The 14,481-nt window shown below is 46.2% G+C and overlaps 1 protein-coding gene across 1 annotated transcript in view; it reads left to right on the forward strand.

The window, feature by feature from the left end:
• Positions 1-13,162: 13,162 nt before the first annotated feature.
• Positions 13,163-14,481, forward strand: part of URM1 (ubiquitin related modifier 1) — a 34,102-nt gene continuing 32,783 nt past the window's right edge. The window contains exon 1 of the mRNA XM_081896659.1: positions 13,163-13,268. Coding sequence (XP_081752785.1) covers positions 13,234-13,268 — 35 coding nt within the window. The 5' untranslated portion in view covers positions 13,163-13,233. The remainder of the gene's footprint in view (positions 13,269-14,481) is intronic.

Genomic DNA, 14,481 nt, shown 5'->3' on the forward strand with positions numbered 1-14,481 from the left:
ACAACTTCCATCATAGAGCTTTGGTATGCTGATGACAACGTAGTGTGTTAAGAGGATGACCTCCAAAGCATCCTAAATGTCTTTGCAGAAGCTTACGAAAAGCTTGGCCTATCACCCAACATTCAAAAAACCAAAGTGCTGCAGCAACAAGTACAAAACAACCCCTCTGCAGTGCCACAAATCCAACTCAATGGTGTAACGTTGGAAAATGTCAATCACTTCTCCTACCTGGGCAGTTACCTTCCCACAAGGGCTAACATTGATGCCGAAATCCAGCATCGCCTGAGCTCTGCGAGTGCGGCTTTCTCCCAATTGATGTGCAGAGTGTTTGAGGACCATGACAGTCGCAGGGAAACCAAAATGCTTGTTTACAAAGATATTGTACTAGCAACCTTACTGTATGCTCGTGAAACATAGACCACATAAACTCCATCTCCAACTCCTCGAAAGATTCCATCAACAGTGTCTCCGAAAAATTTTACTCGTCACTTGGGAAGACAGGCGAACTAATACCAGCGTGCTGGAAGAAGCAAAGATCACCAGTGTTGAAGCAATGATTCTTCAACATCAACTTCGTTGGACTGGTCATGTTGTGTGGATTTCTTCCAAAGCAACTACTCTATTCCAAACATAAAAATCGAAAGCGGAATGCTGGTGGTCAACAAAAGAGGTTTAAAGACTTTCTCAAGGCAGATCTAAAAAAATGTAGTATAAACACTAAAAATTGGAAAACACTTGCCTGCGAGTGCTCCAGTTGGACAACAGCCTTTACCAAAGTTGTCATGGGCTTTGAAGACACTCAAACTCAGAACGCAAGGGAGAAATGTGCAAAGAGGAAGGCACGCCTGGCAAATCCACACCATGATCAGCTCCTGCCTGGGAACCAATGTCCCCACTGTGTAGATCCAGAATTGGCCTCCACAGTCACTTACGGACTCATTGTTAAGACCGTGTTTATGGAAGACAGTCTTACTCAGCTACGAGTGACTGCCAGAGATGAAGAAGAAGAGGCAACTACTTCCCGTGCGCCTGAGAGCTTTTGCTCTTCACTCTGCTCCTCCCACCTCACCAGTCAGGCACTTGCTCTGCCCTTGCTCCCCAAGCTGCACCCCTTCATAGTTTAAGACTCAGGACACCTGATGGCTCTGCTCCATCCCCACTACTGACCACAGACACCTGAGTGCAGTTAGGTGGTGGTCCAAAATAAAGAGCACCTACATACTGAGACCTGTGGCTCTAGGAGGTTTTTTTTTGGGGGGGGTGTTGCACAGTATGGGCAAGATTCCCACAATGAGCATTTCACCTTCCCAGGGACCTACTGCTTATTCACTTTCCCACTCTGGGCCCAATCCATGTAACTGCTGCAAAGAGGGCAAGCTAAGAGGCAGTTGCATTCATTTCACTTTGAGAATCAGCTCCCACCCCTTTGAGTTGGGATGGTTGGGGGCTTCTTTTAAAACCGCTGTGCATGATTTGTTGGGCGAACTTAATGCACATGTTGCTTTCCCCCTCCCCTCCTCCCCAATGTGCTGTGTTTTTAATGTGCTCAATAAGGTGGACTACTGAAGGCAGCAAAGAACAAGCTTTTCCTAGCCAACCTTGTGTCTTAACTGTAGCCCTGAATACCAGATGATGCAGCCAGAGAGGTCTTCTCGCATTCCTCTTTATTGCAGCCTCTCCCGACCTGGTGTCCTCCGGACATTTTGGAATCCAGTTCCTATCAGCCTGAGCCAGCATGACCAATGGCCAACGGTGATTGAAGTGGTAGTGTGTTGGGTGGGGGAAAGGCTGTTGTAGCGCATATGACTCTGGTGCAGGGAGGAAGACCCAAGAGTTCTGTGCTGGTGACATTGAAATCCAGGCTGCGTTCCTGAAGACAGAGTTAGTTATGGGCACGTCTTACATGAGTGGGTCATACACATTTTTAAAGTAGGCATGGAGAACATTTGTGGTTCTCCATACATTGGTCTTCCCAACTCCCACCTGCTGCAAGCAGCATGGCCAATGCTTAGGGGTGATAGGAGTTGTGTCTGGCAGGCTCCCAATGCTTACCATCTCTGTTTCTCAGAACAGGACTACATAAGGATATTGTCCCCATGCCTCTGGAGTATTGGCTAACTGAAGCTTCCTTTGCATCATATGAAAGTAGCCAAAATGCACCATGGTGGAACGAAGCATCCACAAGAGTGCTGTGAAGGTTCTTCTTGCCCCTGAATGGGCTTCAGGTTGGGACATTTTGGTGGCTGAAATACAGACAATTAAAATGTGTCTTTTTACTAATTATCATGGGGCACAGGGTCTGCCATGCTCTTTGGTGAACCTCAATCAGTTGGTCCCAATGGGAGCTTCTCTCTTTCTCTGGATTTAACAGCAGTTGTGAATTGTGTTTGACTGGGCGGGGGTTGCTTGTACTCTGGTGCAGGAGGAAAGAATACACCCTCTCCGCATGTTGTGATCCAGATAGCACTGGACCCATTCCCGAACCTGATATCAACTTCTCTCTCTCTATTTTAAAGAAGGCACAACAGCAAGTTTAGTATCCAGCTTGGCCGGCCCTACCATTGGACACCCAAAACCTGATGCCTGAGGTGGCTGCTTCTGGAACTGCCCAAAGAACACGGTTGATTAGGCAGTACCAAAATGTCTAAATAACTAAATACATTGCCTCATAGTAGAGCCGATTCTGGAACAAATGGTGCAAGAGTTAATGGCAGCTCCCATCAGCCCCAGCCAGAGTGACTAATGGCCAATGATGATGAGAGTTGGAGTCCAGCAACATCTGGAGGGCTGCAGGATCCCCAGTCCAGAGTCAGGCTGCTGTGCCTTCTTGCTGCTTCCTTGATTAAGCTGCTCCCTTCAGGTTGATCCACAAACAAGCAGTATTTCGTGTGTGCACGCACAGCTGTGCACATGGCCACGTGGAGAACTTGTGGATGGACTGACTGTTTACAGAGGGGCAGCTGTTTAGAGCACACACTTTTCAGGCAGAATGTTGGATCCTAGATGCTTCCAGTTGAAAGGATCTGGAAGCATTTCTGCCTTGCACCCTGGGGAGCTGCTGCTAATGACATAGATCCTCCAGGAATAAGAGAACACATAGCCTTGACCATGAATGAAGCAGGCATCCTATGTTCTCTGAATGCTGCTTGTGTGTATGTGTGTAAACAGTAGAGGTGTGCAACTGTGCTCTGCTGGGACCAACTAAAAAGGTGAGCCGGTGGTTTTACCCAATCCTGAGTCAAACTGCAATATCAACAAAGTACCCTGAGTCAGGTCAGCTCCTGCCAAAGCTTTGTCATATTCCGCTGCTGTTTTTCTGGACTCTATACCTTTCCGTACGTTGTATCTCTATGTTTTCCTATGTCTCTATGTTTCTGTACTCTAGCTCCATGCCCTTGGGAGCGTAGGAAGGCTCTGCTTCCTTTGCCAGGGTGGGGTGGAAACCCCGAAGAATCTGGCGGCTGGGGGCACCTGGTTGTGCCCCTTCAAAAAAATTGGGGGGGGGGCACGCTCCGCCATTGGCACTGAAGAGCTGTGGACTTTCTTTTTATGAGTTGAAAACTTCATTAACCCTTTTTTAGAAGTCATCCAAGGAAAAGTCCTTACCACCTGCTTTTTATTCAGTATTTACAGAGAGAGGCTTGGAACACAGTCTCTTGGAATAATTGCATTTTTCCAAGTGACTCTTCCCTACGGGTGGCACTGAGGGCCCTTTGCTCAACTACTTTCAAGGCTCGCTGGGTTCTGGGAGAAGAGGGGTCTGGAATGCTTTCTAAAGACACTGTGTCCATCAGCTGTTGTCCCCCTTCCTCCTCCTTCTCTCCCATTATTTCCCCGCTTTCCCCCTCATCTGCCTCTGAGTTGTGATCTCCCTCAAACCCCTGTTGTAATTCTGAACTTCTTCTTCTTCCCTGGAAGGGTTAGGCTGGAGAGGGGTCTCCACCATTCCTCCTCTGCCTAGTCCCTGACAGGTCTATATAGGCAAACCACAGTCATGACTCTATTCCATGAATGGTGAAAGCAAGCAAGCTAGACCATAGATTGCCCGCCATATCTTTGGGTTCCAAACCACAGTTTGGGTTCCAAACCAGTATTTAAAAAGATATCTGAATTAAGCTGGTGTCTTCAAGACAAGGAGGTAAAATCACCTGATGTTGCAGCTGCTCCTGTTTCAGCGGTAGGAAAATGGAGACGCTTTAATTAAATTCCCCCCTCCTGTTTACAACTCTAAATTGCCTTCCACGTGAGAAGCTTCCACATCAATGGGAAACTCCCTTCAATTCAGCACTGACTAAGCTCTGCAAAAGATAGTCCTGGGAAGGAGATACACAGGGAAGAGGGAGATATGTGCTCCATATTGAAGATGGTAAAAAAGGAATAAAGGAGAAGCCCTCCTCCTCAATTAGCTTGGTGGGTGTTTGGCTAGAATGGCTGTTCATGGCTGCCTCGCCTTGAAGCTTCGGAAGTGCACCTTCCATTTTCTCACCTGCTATCAATCACAGTTTACTAAGCTTCCTTGAAAACATGCCCCCTTTCCTAAGGTGTCTCCGTGTGTAATTCCAGCAGCTGACATCCTTTGGGCATTTGTCTGGGGCACGCTGCTAACGTCTGCTGTGCGGACTCCCTTTGTTTTCCTTGTTTCGTTTTCTGACCTGGTACTCCGAACATAACCAGGTGGCAAGTTCTCAGCTACCCACCTTTGATTTACCCTGGTGTCATTCTGGGGCAGCTTTCACCAGTGTTGTACCTTCTGGGTGTTTAGGACTGCAACTCCTACCTGCAACATCTGGAGGACAACAGATGCACAAAGGCTGTTCCTGGGGTATTGTGGGAAACTGAAAGGATAGCTAGACTTAACTGCCCTGGGCTTCTCAGAACGCTGCCAATGTAGCCAGGTCAATCTGCCAGGGCCCCCTGGCCATGGAGGGTGCCCTACAAGAGGACCGTTTTCCCAGGCCTTCCTCAGAACTTTCTGACAGACATGTTCAACAGTGGAGCACGCTCCTTTGGGAGGTAGTTGACTTTTCTTCCTTGGAGGGTTTTAAGCAGAGGCTGGGTGGCCATTTGTCAGGGATGCTTGAGTTGAGATTTCTGCTTTGCAGTGGGTTGGACTAGATGACCGTTGGGGTCCCTTCCAACTCTATGATTCTGTTATCCTAAACCTGAACCTGAACTTGGGCATCTCATTTGTGGTTGCAGGAACAGGTCCTCCTAATGCCAGTTTGCATATTTTAAAATAAATCCATTGTTTTATTTGTGGGGTTGTGTATTTGCTTTTATTGTTTTTGGGTTTGTTTTTTTTAAAATCAATGCTGTTTCAACATTTACTCAGGGAACATGGTGCAGCAAGAGGTGTCAATGTCTCTGTTTGTCTGTTTTGGGAGGCCGTGGAGAAGAAAGGGGGTACTTTACCTACCATATGTGTGTGTGTGTTTTTCCCTGAATTGTAAAGTAGGGAAAATAGTGTTTTACCTCTGATGCTTGCTCATGATCATCACACGACATCTTCTGCTATCTCGAGGCACCATGGCTTGTGATTCCTGCAGTGGAACTAGGGAAGAAAATGGAATCTTCATGTCTAATAAAAGAGGATTTCAAATTTACTTGCCATTGTTTTCTTGTTTTCTTCTTTTGCTATGGGTGGGGGATGATTTGCCCTTCAGCTAGATCCCAACTTTACAGGTGGTATTTTATTCAATGTGAAATATGTTTGCCTTGGCTTCCAACATGTACCCCTTCCAAGGCCAATGGCAAAGCAATTCATAAGATCACATAAAACCAAACAAACCACTTATTAAACATAAATATTTATAAATTACTTAATCTAAGAGCTCTCTAAGTGGTGTGCATAATAAAATGTTGATAAAACCCTGCTAAAATTCACAGAACTGCAGTGTGGGTGGGTGTATACACACATACACAGAGACACATATTAATAATACCAACAACAACAATTTTTAAGTTGGATTTCTCAAAAGCAGCCTAAGGCTGAAATATAAAACATAGATAGCTTCAAGCCGAAAACAACAATCAATCTCTATGGTACTAAAAGTACAGAACTGTGCCCCTAATAGAGCAATTGGTTAGATTGAAAAATGTTAAATAGATCGAAGAATTGCCTTCAATTTTATGTATACTGTACATCTTTTATTACAAGTGCTTATTTTTAAAATGCCGTTGGTAAGGTGCTGTAGCTCAGTGAGAGCAGAAGGTACCAGATTCAGTCTCCAATAAACAGCACTGAGCACGAAAGGCAAGCAGCAGTAGGAAGTGGTGTCTCCTCTTCTATAAAAGCCCACCAATGGAGTGTAATAACTATAGGCAGGTCAGCAACACCCCTGTCTTGGCAAAGAGGGTGGTTGTGAAGCAGCTGAAGGTATTCTTGGAGGAGGCTGATTATCTAGATCTGCTACAATCTGGGTTCAAACCCGACTTTGGAACTGAATCAGCCTTGGTGGCCCTGATGAGTGACCATTGCTGTGACCATTGCTCCATCTTTCAGCGGCTTCTGGTACTATTTGTTTACCATTGTATCCTTCTGGACTGACTCAGAGGGATGGGCATCATAGGCACTGCATTGTGGTGGTTCTTTCCATATCTTCAGGGTGAGTGCTCCTCAGCACCTTGGCACTTAACACTATGAGGCAGGGAACTACCCTCTCTCCAGTGCTATTTAACATCTGTTGGGAGTGGCCGTTAGGCACTTTGGAACTAGTATGCTGATGACAAGCAGCTCTGCTTCTCTAGATAGGTGTCTGAGCATAGTGGTGGACTGTATGAGGACCAATAAACTGCCTGAATCCTGGGGAGATTCTTTGGGTGAGTGGTTCCCATATCCAGGAAGGTGAGCTACCTGTTCTGCATGGGGTTGCACGCCCTCAGAAGAAACAAGTGTATTGCTTAGGGGTGCTCCTGGTTATACCTTTGTCACTTAGAGGCCCAGGGGTCCTCTTTGGCTAGGCGTGCCTTTCACTAGCTTTGTCTGGTTCGCCAGCAACAGCCATTCCTGGACAGGGATAGCCTGGCCACTGTAGCCCACACATTGTAATGTAGTCTATATGGGACTAACTTTGGGCCTTGTTTGGAACTATTTTGATTTTTTAAAAAACTGAATTAGTACAGGCACACCCCATACCCCATTTATATGTTTTCAATATGTGTGCAACTCTGCGCTTGTGCATCGTGCCAAACCTGGAAGTGACCCCAAAACATCACAAAAAGCGGCAGGGCAGGGATGAAATTAGGTGCTTGCGGCTTTTTCAATGGTGTTTCAAATATAAGCAATTTCACTTAAATGCGTGGTGCTTTGGAATGTAACCTGCGAGTAAGGGGGGGGCGGGTTGCCTGTATATAAATATTTTAGTAAATAGATAAAATAAGAGGCTGCCTCCCTTGCCTCAGCCACAGGAGTGTCTGTGTATTATCTTAAAAATGGGGGAGAGGCCATAGGTCACGGACAGATCATTTACTTTACATGCAGAAGGTCTTAAGTTCGATCTCCAGCATCTGCACATAGGACAGAGAGAGGGCCCTCTCTGAAACCATGGACAGCTGCTGCTAGTTGGTGGAGACCACCTTAGGCATCCTGGTGCCCTCCAGATGTGCTGACAGAAGTGGACCTTGGTAATCATTTGTAATAAGGCACCCTGGGTGAGGCCAAAAATTGGCGCCCCCCAAATGGATCTCCTCAGTTATGGATTTTCTCAATCTTGTGCCCTGTGTGAAGGAACTGCCCACACCACGCTAAATCTGGGGCTGGGGCTCACTGCAGCCAATGGGAGCCATTGTCCGAAATGCCTGGAAAGTATGAGCTTGGCAAAGACTGGTATAGACAAAACCAAGCAAGAAGAGCCAATGGTCTGACTCAGTGTAAGACAGTCTCCCAGCTTCCTGTGTTCCTAAAACAAAATAAAGTCTGCTTCTTTCATCAGAAAATAAGATTTTACCCATTTAAATATGTAATTAATAATTAATAACCAACCCATCAACATAGGTAAAAACCCCAACAATATTATTTATATGTATCTAAATTTTAGGCACATGTAAATTCAGGAACATATTATGAATGAGAGATGGGGGAGAGACAGTCCTAGGTTGGCAACCACCTGTCTTGAGAGACAATGAAGTGAGCCTCCAGGGATGAAGTCAAGCTGCTGTGTTAGCAACACCAAAGTGACCTCCCTGGGGCGCAAGCCTGGGTAGTGTGTAGGGAGGTCCTGGGCTACCCGGATGGCAAGACCCCTCTCTCAGCCTCACTGATGTGGTCCAAAGGAAAGCAGAGCAAGATGTTTGGCAACAGCTTGGCTGCAGAAGTTGCCAGAAGGAAGCATACAAGGCTCCATCCAACTGCCTTAGGGACTCTCCATTCCACATTTGTGGTGTTAGCCTTTTCTTCTCCCAAGGATATCCCACAAGGAAGTAGAAGTTTTAGATCAGAATTTTCCTTCTTCTAGATGGGTTGCCTTCCCTGGTTGATGAGCCCCATCTACTCCTTGCTTTCCCACAACAGCACATGCAAAACCTGACTTCATGACCACTGGACCTGCTGTTGGTCTCATCCATGATGGGGCTATTTTCCTCAACCTCTTCTTCTTTTTAATGTAAACTTCTGCAGAGGGCATGAAAAGCCAAAGTATATTGGTCTTCTGTGTTCATGCACACAAATTTACAGAGTTAAGATGCAACTTCTAAAGCATTAGGGAGTGGCTAAATTTGTTGACACCCATTTGCTATGAGACAACTCTGCATCTCCACCAAACAAAGGCAATACAGTGGTACCTCGGGTTAAGTACTTAATTTGTTCCGGAGGTCCATACTTAACCTGAAACTGTTCTTAACCTGAAGCACCACTTTAGCTAATAGGGCCTCCTGCTGCCGCTGCACCGCCGGAGCACGATTTCTGTTCTCGTCCTGAATCAAAGTTCTTAACCTGAAGCACTATTTCTGGGTTAGCCGAGTCTTTAACCTGAAGCGTCTGTAACCTGAAGCATATGTAACCTGAGGTACCACTGTAATGGAAAGCAAAATAGGGATAGAGTTACCCAGGGAAACTACCACCCTCCCTTGACAAAGTTTGCATTTATAGAATCATAGAAATGTAGAGTTGGAAGGGACCACAAGAGTCATGTAGTCCAAACCCCAGAAATGCAAGAATATTTCGCCCAAGGTGGGGCTCAAACCACACAACCCTTAGATTAAAAATCTCATGCACTCTGGCTGGCCTTGTTGGAGAAACCACGTTATTAGCAAGATAAGCAAGGGATGCAGGGCCAAGGCGAGGGCAGCGAGCGGCCTGCTTCCTGGCGGAGGGGAACCTCCAAGTGGCCTCTGGTTCATCTATAAAAGGGGAGGGGATGGATGGCAAGCTGCTTTGAGTATCACTTTCAGCCATTCTGAAGGTTAAATGCCTGTTTAGAGCCCCCTATTGAAGGGCGGAGGTGGGGTTTCTCGCATTGTTTGAACACCCTCCAAGCTTTGTTTAGCTGCTTTCAAGGAGCCTGTGAATTGGGGGGTGGGGGTGGGGGAAAGCGCAGTATCCACTCCCCAAGCGGCTCCCCCTGGGCTCGAATAGAAGGGCCTCATCCCGGCAGGAGAGGCTGGCTGTTTCCTGTGAGGCCTCAGTAGGCTGGGGCTGCCCTGCTTTCTTTGAGCAGCAGTTTAACCCAAGCTCAGAGGCCGGCCTCCACCTCACTGATCTCTGCTTGACACCCAATTACCACATGAATGAGACAGAAAAAGGTTTTAACTCCCCCTGACCTTCCTTCCCCCTCCCCTCCCCCTCCCCGCCATATCATTTCTCCCTCCCATCCCCCTACCCCCAGACCCCTTTTCTCTGATGCAGAAGGGAGTTCAACACAGAGACTGGGAGAAACCAAACAAAAGCCCCAGAGCCAGGAACCCTTCATTGTCATGGCCTGCAACAGCGGCTCCAAGCGCTCTCGTCTGTTATTCAAAGGCTTCGAAGTTCGACTTGCTGCTGGCTGTTTGAGGGTTCCTCATAATGCTTCATTGAGAAATAACCGGCTCCTTTCACAGGCGGAAAAACGTGGTCCATCAGCGTGGCCTGCTAAGCCACGCTGCATGAAATGTCACTGTCCTCCCTCTCTTAATTAAAAATGAAATATACGCCACTGTTATATTTGTTGCAGGTCGTCTGCTGGAAAGAACGGTGTTGGGTTAAAGGGGAGCCTAAACGCAACACAGTGCAGAGTCAGGCCCTAGCAGTGGGGCACTAGGTGGGGGTGCAAAGAACAGGCGCCCTGTGAGTTTCTACCAACAAAAATAGGGTCATAGAGTCATAGTCAAATAATTGTATAGTTGGAAGGGACCCCATCTAGGCCAACCGCCTACAATGCAGGAATTCATATACAGTGGTACCTCAGGTTACAGACGCTTCAGGTTACAGACACTTCAGGTTACAGACTCCGCTAACCCAGAAATATTACCTTGGATTAAGAACTCTGCTTCAGGATGAGAACAGTGCGGCAGCAGTGGGAGGCCCCATTAGCTAAAGTGGTGCTTCAGGTTAAGAACAGTTACAGGTTAAGAACTGACCTCCTGAACAAATTAAGTTCTTAACCCCAGGTACCACTGTACAAATATTCCTGACCAGCATTCTTCCATGCCAAGCAGTGCTGACGGCTTTGCCATTCTATGTTGCATTCCTGTGTTTGGCAGTGGCCTTTGTGGCACTGCTTTCAGAAACGGAGTGCAACTGTCGGAGAACATTTCATCTCAAATTGGATATTGTTCCAAAAGTTGGGTGTCCCCCTCTCTCTGCCAAGTGTAGCAAGAGTCCATGGACGCATCAGGCACTCGTGCAGGGTCTGCGTTCCTTTGGAGGACTGAGACATGGCAGAGACTGTCGCAGCTTTGAGAAATATGGTTTATTCACCTATTTGCACCTTCAGTCTGCATGGAGGGGGTCCAGATCATGGGTAGGCAAACTAAGACCCGGGGGCCAGATCCGGCCCTTCTAAATCCGGCCGGTTCCAGGAATCAGCGTGTTTTTACATGAGTAGAATGTGTTCTTTTATTCAAATGCTTCCATCTGCAGTACTGAAGGGTAGGAACAACAATGTACCATACAGTGAACACTTATATACCCTTGTGAAGCAGAGAATGTAGAAATGGTGAGGCCTTTTTTTTTTTTTGTTCCTTTTACTGTGATATCCACTGTCAATTTATTAATCCAATTTTACAAAGTATACCAGGAAGATCTCAAGGGTTTTATACTGATTACCTCTTGGCTGACCAGTTTCCTGAGATTACTGCCAAGGCAGTTCATTTTTGTGTGGCAGCAATAGCTTGTTGGCACAGGATCTTAATTTTAAAATTATCAGCACTTTATGGCACTTTTCATCATTTTAGTATATAATTTTATATTTCTCACTGTTTTATATTCTACATTGTTTTTAATTTTATATTTAATATTGTATTTAATTGTACATTATATCGTCTTTTATGTATGCATAATATTGCATTATATTGTGTCTTTTTTGTATTCTGTTTTCTTCCTACCTTCTTACTGGTCCTTGACCGAACCAAATATACTAGTACTACTATGCAATGCTCAAATAGATACAATAGAAACACAGGGTTGTTCTCTGAGCTCATTCAACACCTGCAAAGTGGGAGAGAAAGTCTCCATCTCAAACCCCCAAAAGATACCTTCCATATTTCTTGCACTCCCAACTCAGTCAGCCTCAAACAGCATAGCCAATGAACACCTAGGAATTTGGGAGCTGCCGTTCAGCAACATCTGTAAGGTCACAAATTCCAATTCCCCAACCTATATTTTTTTCAAAGCCTTTAATACAGTGGTGCCACACCATACTGGTGTGGCAGGAGAGGATGGCAAGTGTGGCGGGAAGATTCAAGGACAATCAAAAAAACATGTAAACATTACAGTGTAGTGTAGTAAAGTAAATAAGAAAGATCGGAAAGGAGAAAGGCTTAGGGTGATGAGTTTTTCTCAAATTAGACCTAATATAAATGATATTGCCCAACAAAAGCAAGCCCATACCTCTCATTGAGTTTGTAGACATACATAAGGTACACATAGGAGGTTCGTTTATAATTACATTTTGGGAATGATTCATGTTCTTATGTAGTTGCCTTGTTTTTTTTAATTTCTGGGTGTCCCCATGATCATATCATAAAGCAGTTGTGCTCCATGTTACAAATCAAGCCCTGCTTGTTTTTGTTTGTTTGTTTTCCAATGTATTTCTTATCAATAAAAAAATTGGTGTGGCACAAAAAAATTGTATTCCGAAAGTGTGGCCCATAGAAAAATGTCCCAGAACCACTGCTTTAATATGTAACAGGCAGCTGAGAAGGTGCAGGGTAGGGGGTTGAATTCTGGTGCTGGAGGAGATTTTTGAGAGTCCCATGGTCTGCAAGATCAAGCCTATCCATTCTGAAGGAAATCAGCCCTGAGTGCTCACTGGAAGGACAGATCCTGAAGCTGAGGCTCCAGTACTATGGCCACCTTATGAGAAGAGAAGACTCCCTGGAAAAGACCCTGATGTTGGGAAAGATGGAGGGCACAAGGAGAAGGGGACGAGAGAGGACGAGATGGTGGGACAGTGTTCTCGAAGCTACCAGCATGAGTTTGACCAAACTGCGGGAGGCAGTGGAAGATAGGAGTGCCTGGCATGCTCTGGTCCAGGGGGTCACGAAGAGTCGGACACGACTAAACAACAACAAGGTGGTTGTGGGAAGAATGAGAACTTCCAGACTTTTAGAAGACATCTGAAGGCAGCCCTGTTTAGGGAAGCTTTTAATGTTTGATGCATTACTGCATTTTAATATTTTGTTGGAAGCTGCCCAGAGTGGCTGGGGAATAAATAAATAAATAAATAAATAAATAAATAAATAAATAAAATTATTATTATTATTATGATCCAAGATAACAACCTGTGTTTGCAGCCATGATTTCAAGGGTATAGAAACTGCGGGACCTAAAACTAATCAGCAAGTCTGATACTTCTCAGTTACGGCTGGCAACTTTTTCGGACACCCTGGCTACCAGCCAGAGCAGGCAACACTAATCTGGCCGGGACATCCCCGCGGTCCCAACCAGGGCAGAAGGTGGCTGCTCCGAGCCTTTTCAAAACGGGCGGGCGGGGCCAGGCCTCTTCCGGCGCGCCGTTGCTCGGCAACCTCCGCCGCCCACGGAAGCAGACGCGGCTTCGCACTTCCGCTGCGGGCAACGCCGTTCCCTCACAAAAGATGGCGGCGCCCTTGTCTCTTCAGCTGGAGTTCGGGTAAGGGAGGCGCCATCGGGGCGGCGGAGGGTTTCCTTGCCGAGATCCCGCGTGGGGAGCTCAGCCGGTGAAGGGGGTGCTTGGTCTGGGGGTGGAGGGTCTGGGTTTGGGGTGAGAGTGTTGTTTTTGGGTGGGTGGAGGGAAACGGGGGCGCCATTGTTTCCCATTTGGTTTCTGAAGCTTCCTTTCTTCGCCCTCACAGGCTACTCTTCTCCCCATAGGAATCTTCCTTTCCCTATCTCGCCCCGCCCCCCACGCCCCGCACTCCCCAACAGCAGGGACTCAGGACAGTCGCTTGTCCTCGCCTCCCACAGCAATGCAGGAATCGCATCTAAACACAGGGATCGACAAATCATGGCTTTTAGCTTAGGAAAAAGGAAGCCAACAGGGAACACAGGGGAGTGGCGCAAAGTTATGCACGGTGCAGAAAAAGTGGAGAGGCATACACTTTCCTCCCTCATAAATACATACAATATCTTCTCATTATTTGTTTAAAAGCACCATAGATTAAAAGAGGGTGCTGTGTGTGTGTATACTTCTTGATTCCCAGTGGTTTGTGGGGGGTGGGGTTCATACTGGGGCAACCTGGTGGTGATGGGGACTAAGAATGGGGTGCCTAGAGACTTAACAGGCAAGGTAGATTTCCTCCAATCAACTTAAAGTTACTTGTAGACTTTAAAAGGGTTGGGAGGCAGAGAACTGAAAATGAGACTGACTGTCATTGGTGCTTGTGACTATGCCAAGGTGGCAGATTCACAGGTTTCATGAGAAGGAAAGCTTGCATGAAGATAGCCCTGTCCAGTTTTGGCCCACAAATGAGGCTTCCTATTCTAGGAGTGAAGTGAAGTGGGTAAGAATTTGGTTATACTAAAGAAAGGTATATAAATAATAAAATTTGTATCAGATTAAAGGAACTTGATAAAGAGAAAGGAAACTACAGGGCATCATATGCCAGTATTGTGTCATTTAACTGTTCTCTGTACATTCAAAGAGTTGTTCCTTAAACTCCCCCTCCCCACAAAGAATCCATTTTCTTTTAAAGTCAACACTGGTATGTGTGAAGTAACAATAAAGAATGATTTTGAGCATATGCAGAATGGCCATTTTCTCAGCAGGCATAGGCAGAACCAGTTCCTACATACGTGCCTTTAGTGTTTCAGGATAGAATACGGTTGGGGACCTTGCAGCCCAGTGGTCTAATTAGGGCAGCCAA

The sequence above is a fragment of the Podarcis melisellensis genome (genome assembly GCF_964234715.1).
Source record: "Podarcis melisellensis genome assembly, chromosome: Z".
NCBI classification, from domain to species: Eukaryota; Metazoa; Chordata; class Lepidosauria; order Squamata; family Lacertidae; genus Podarcis; species Podarcis melisellensis.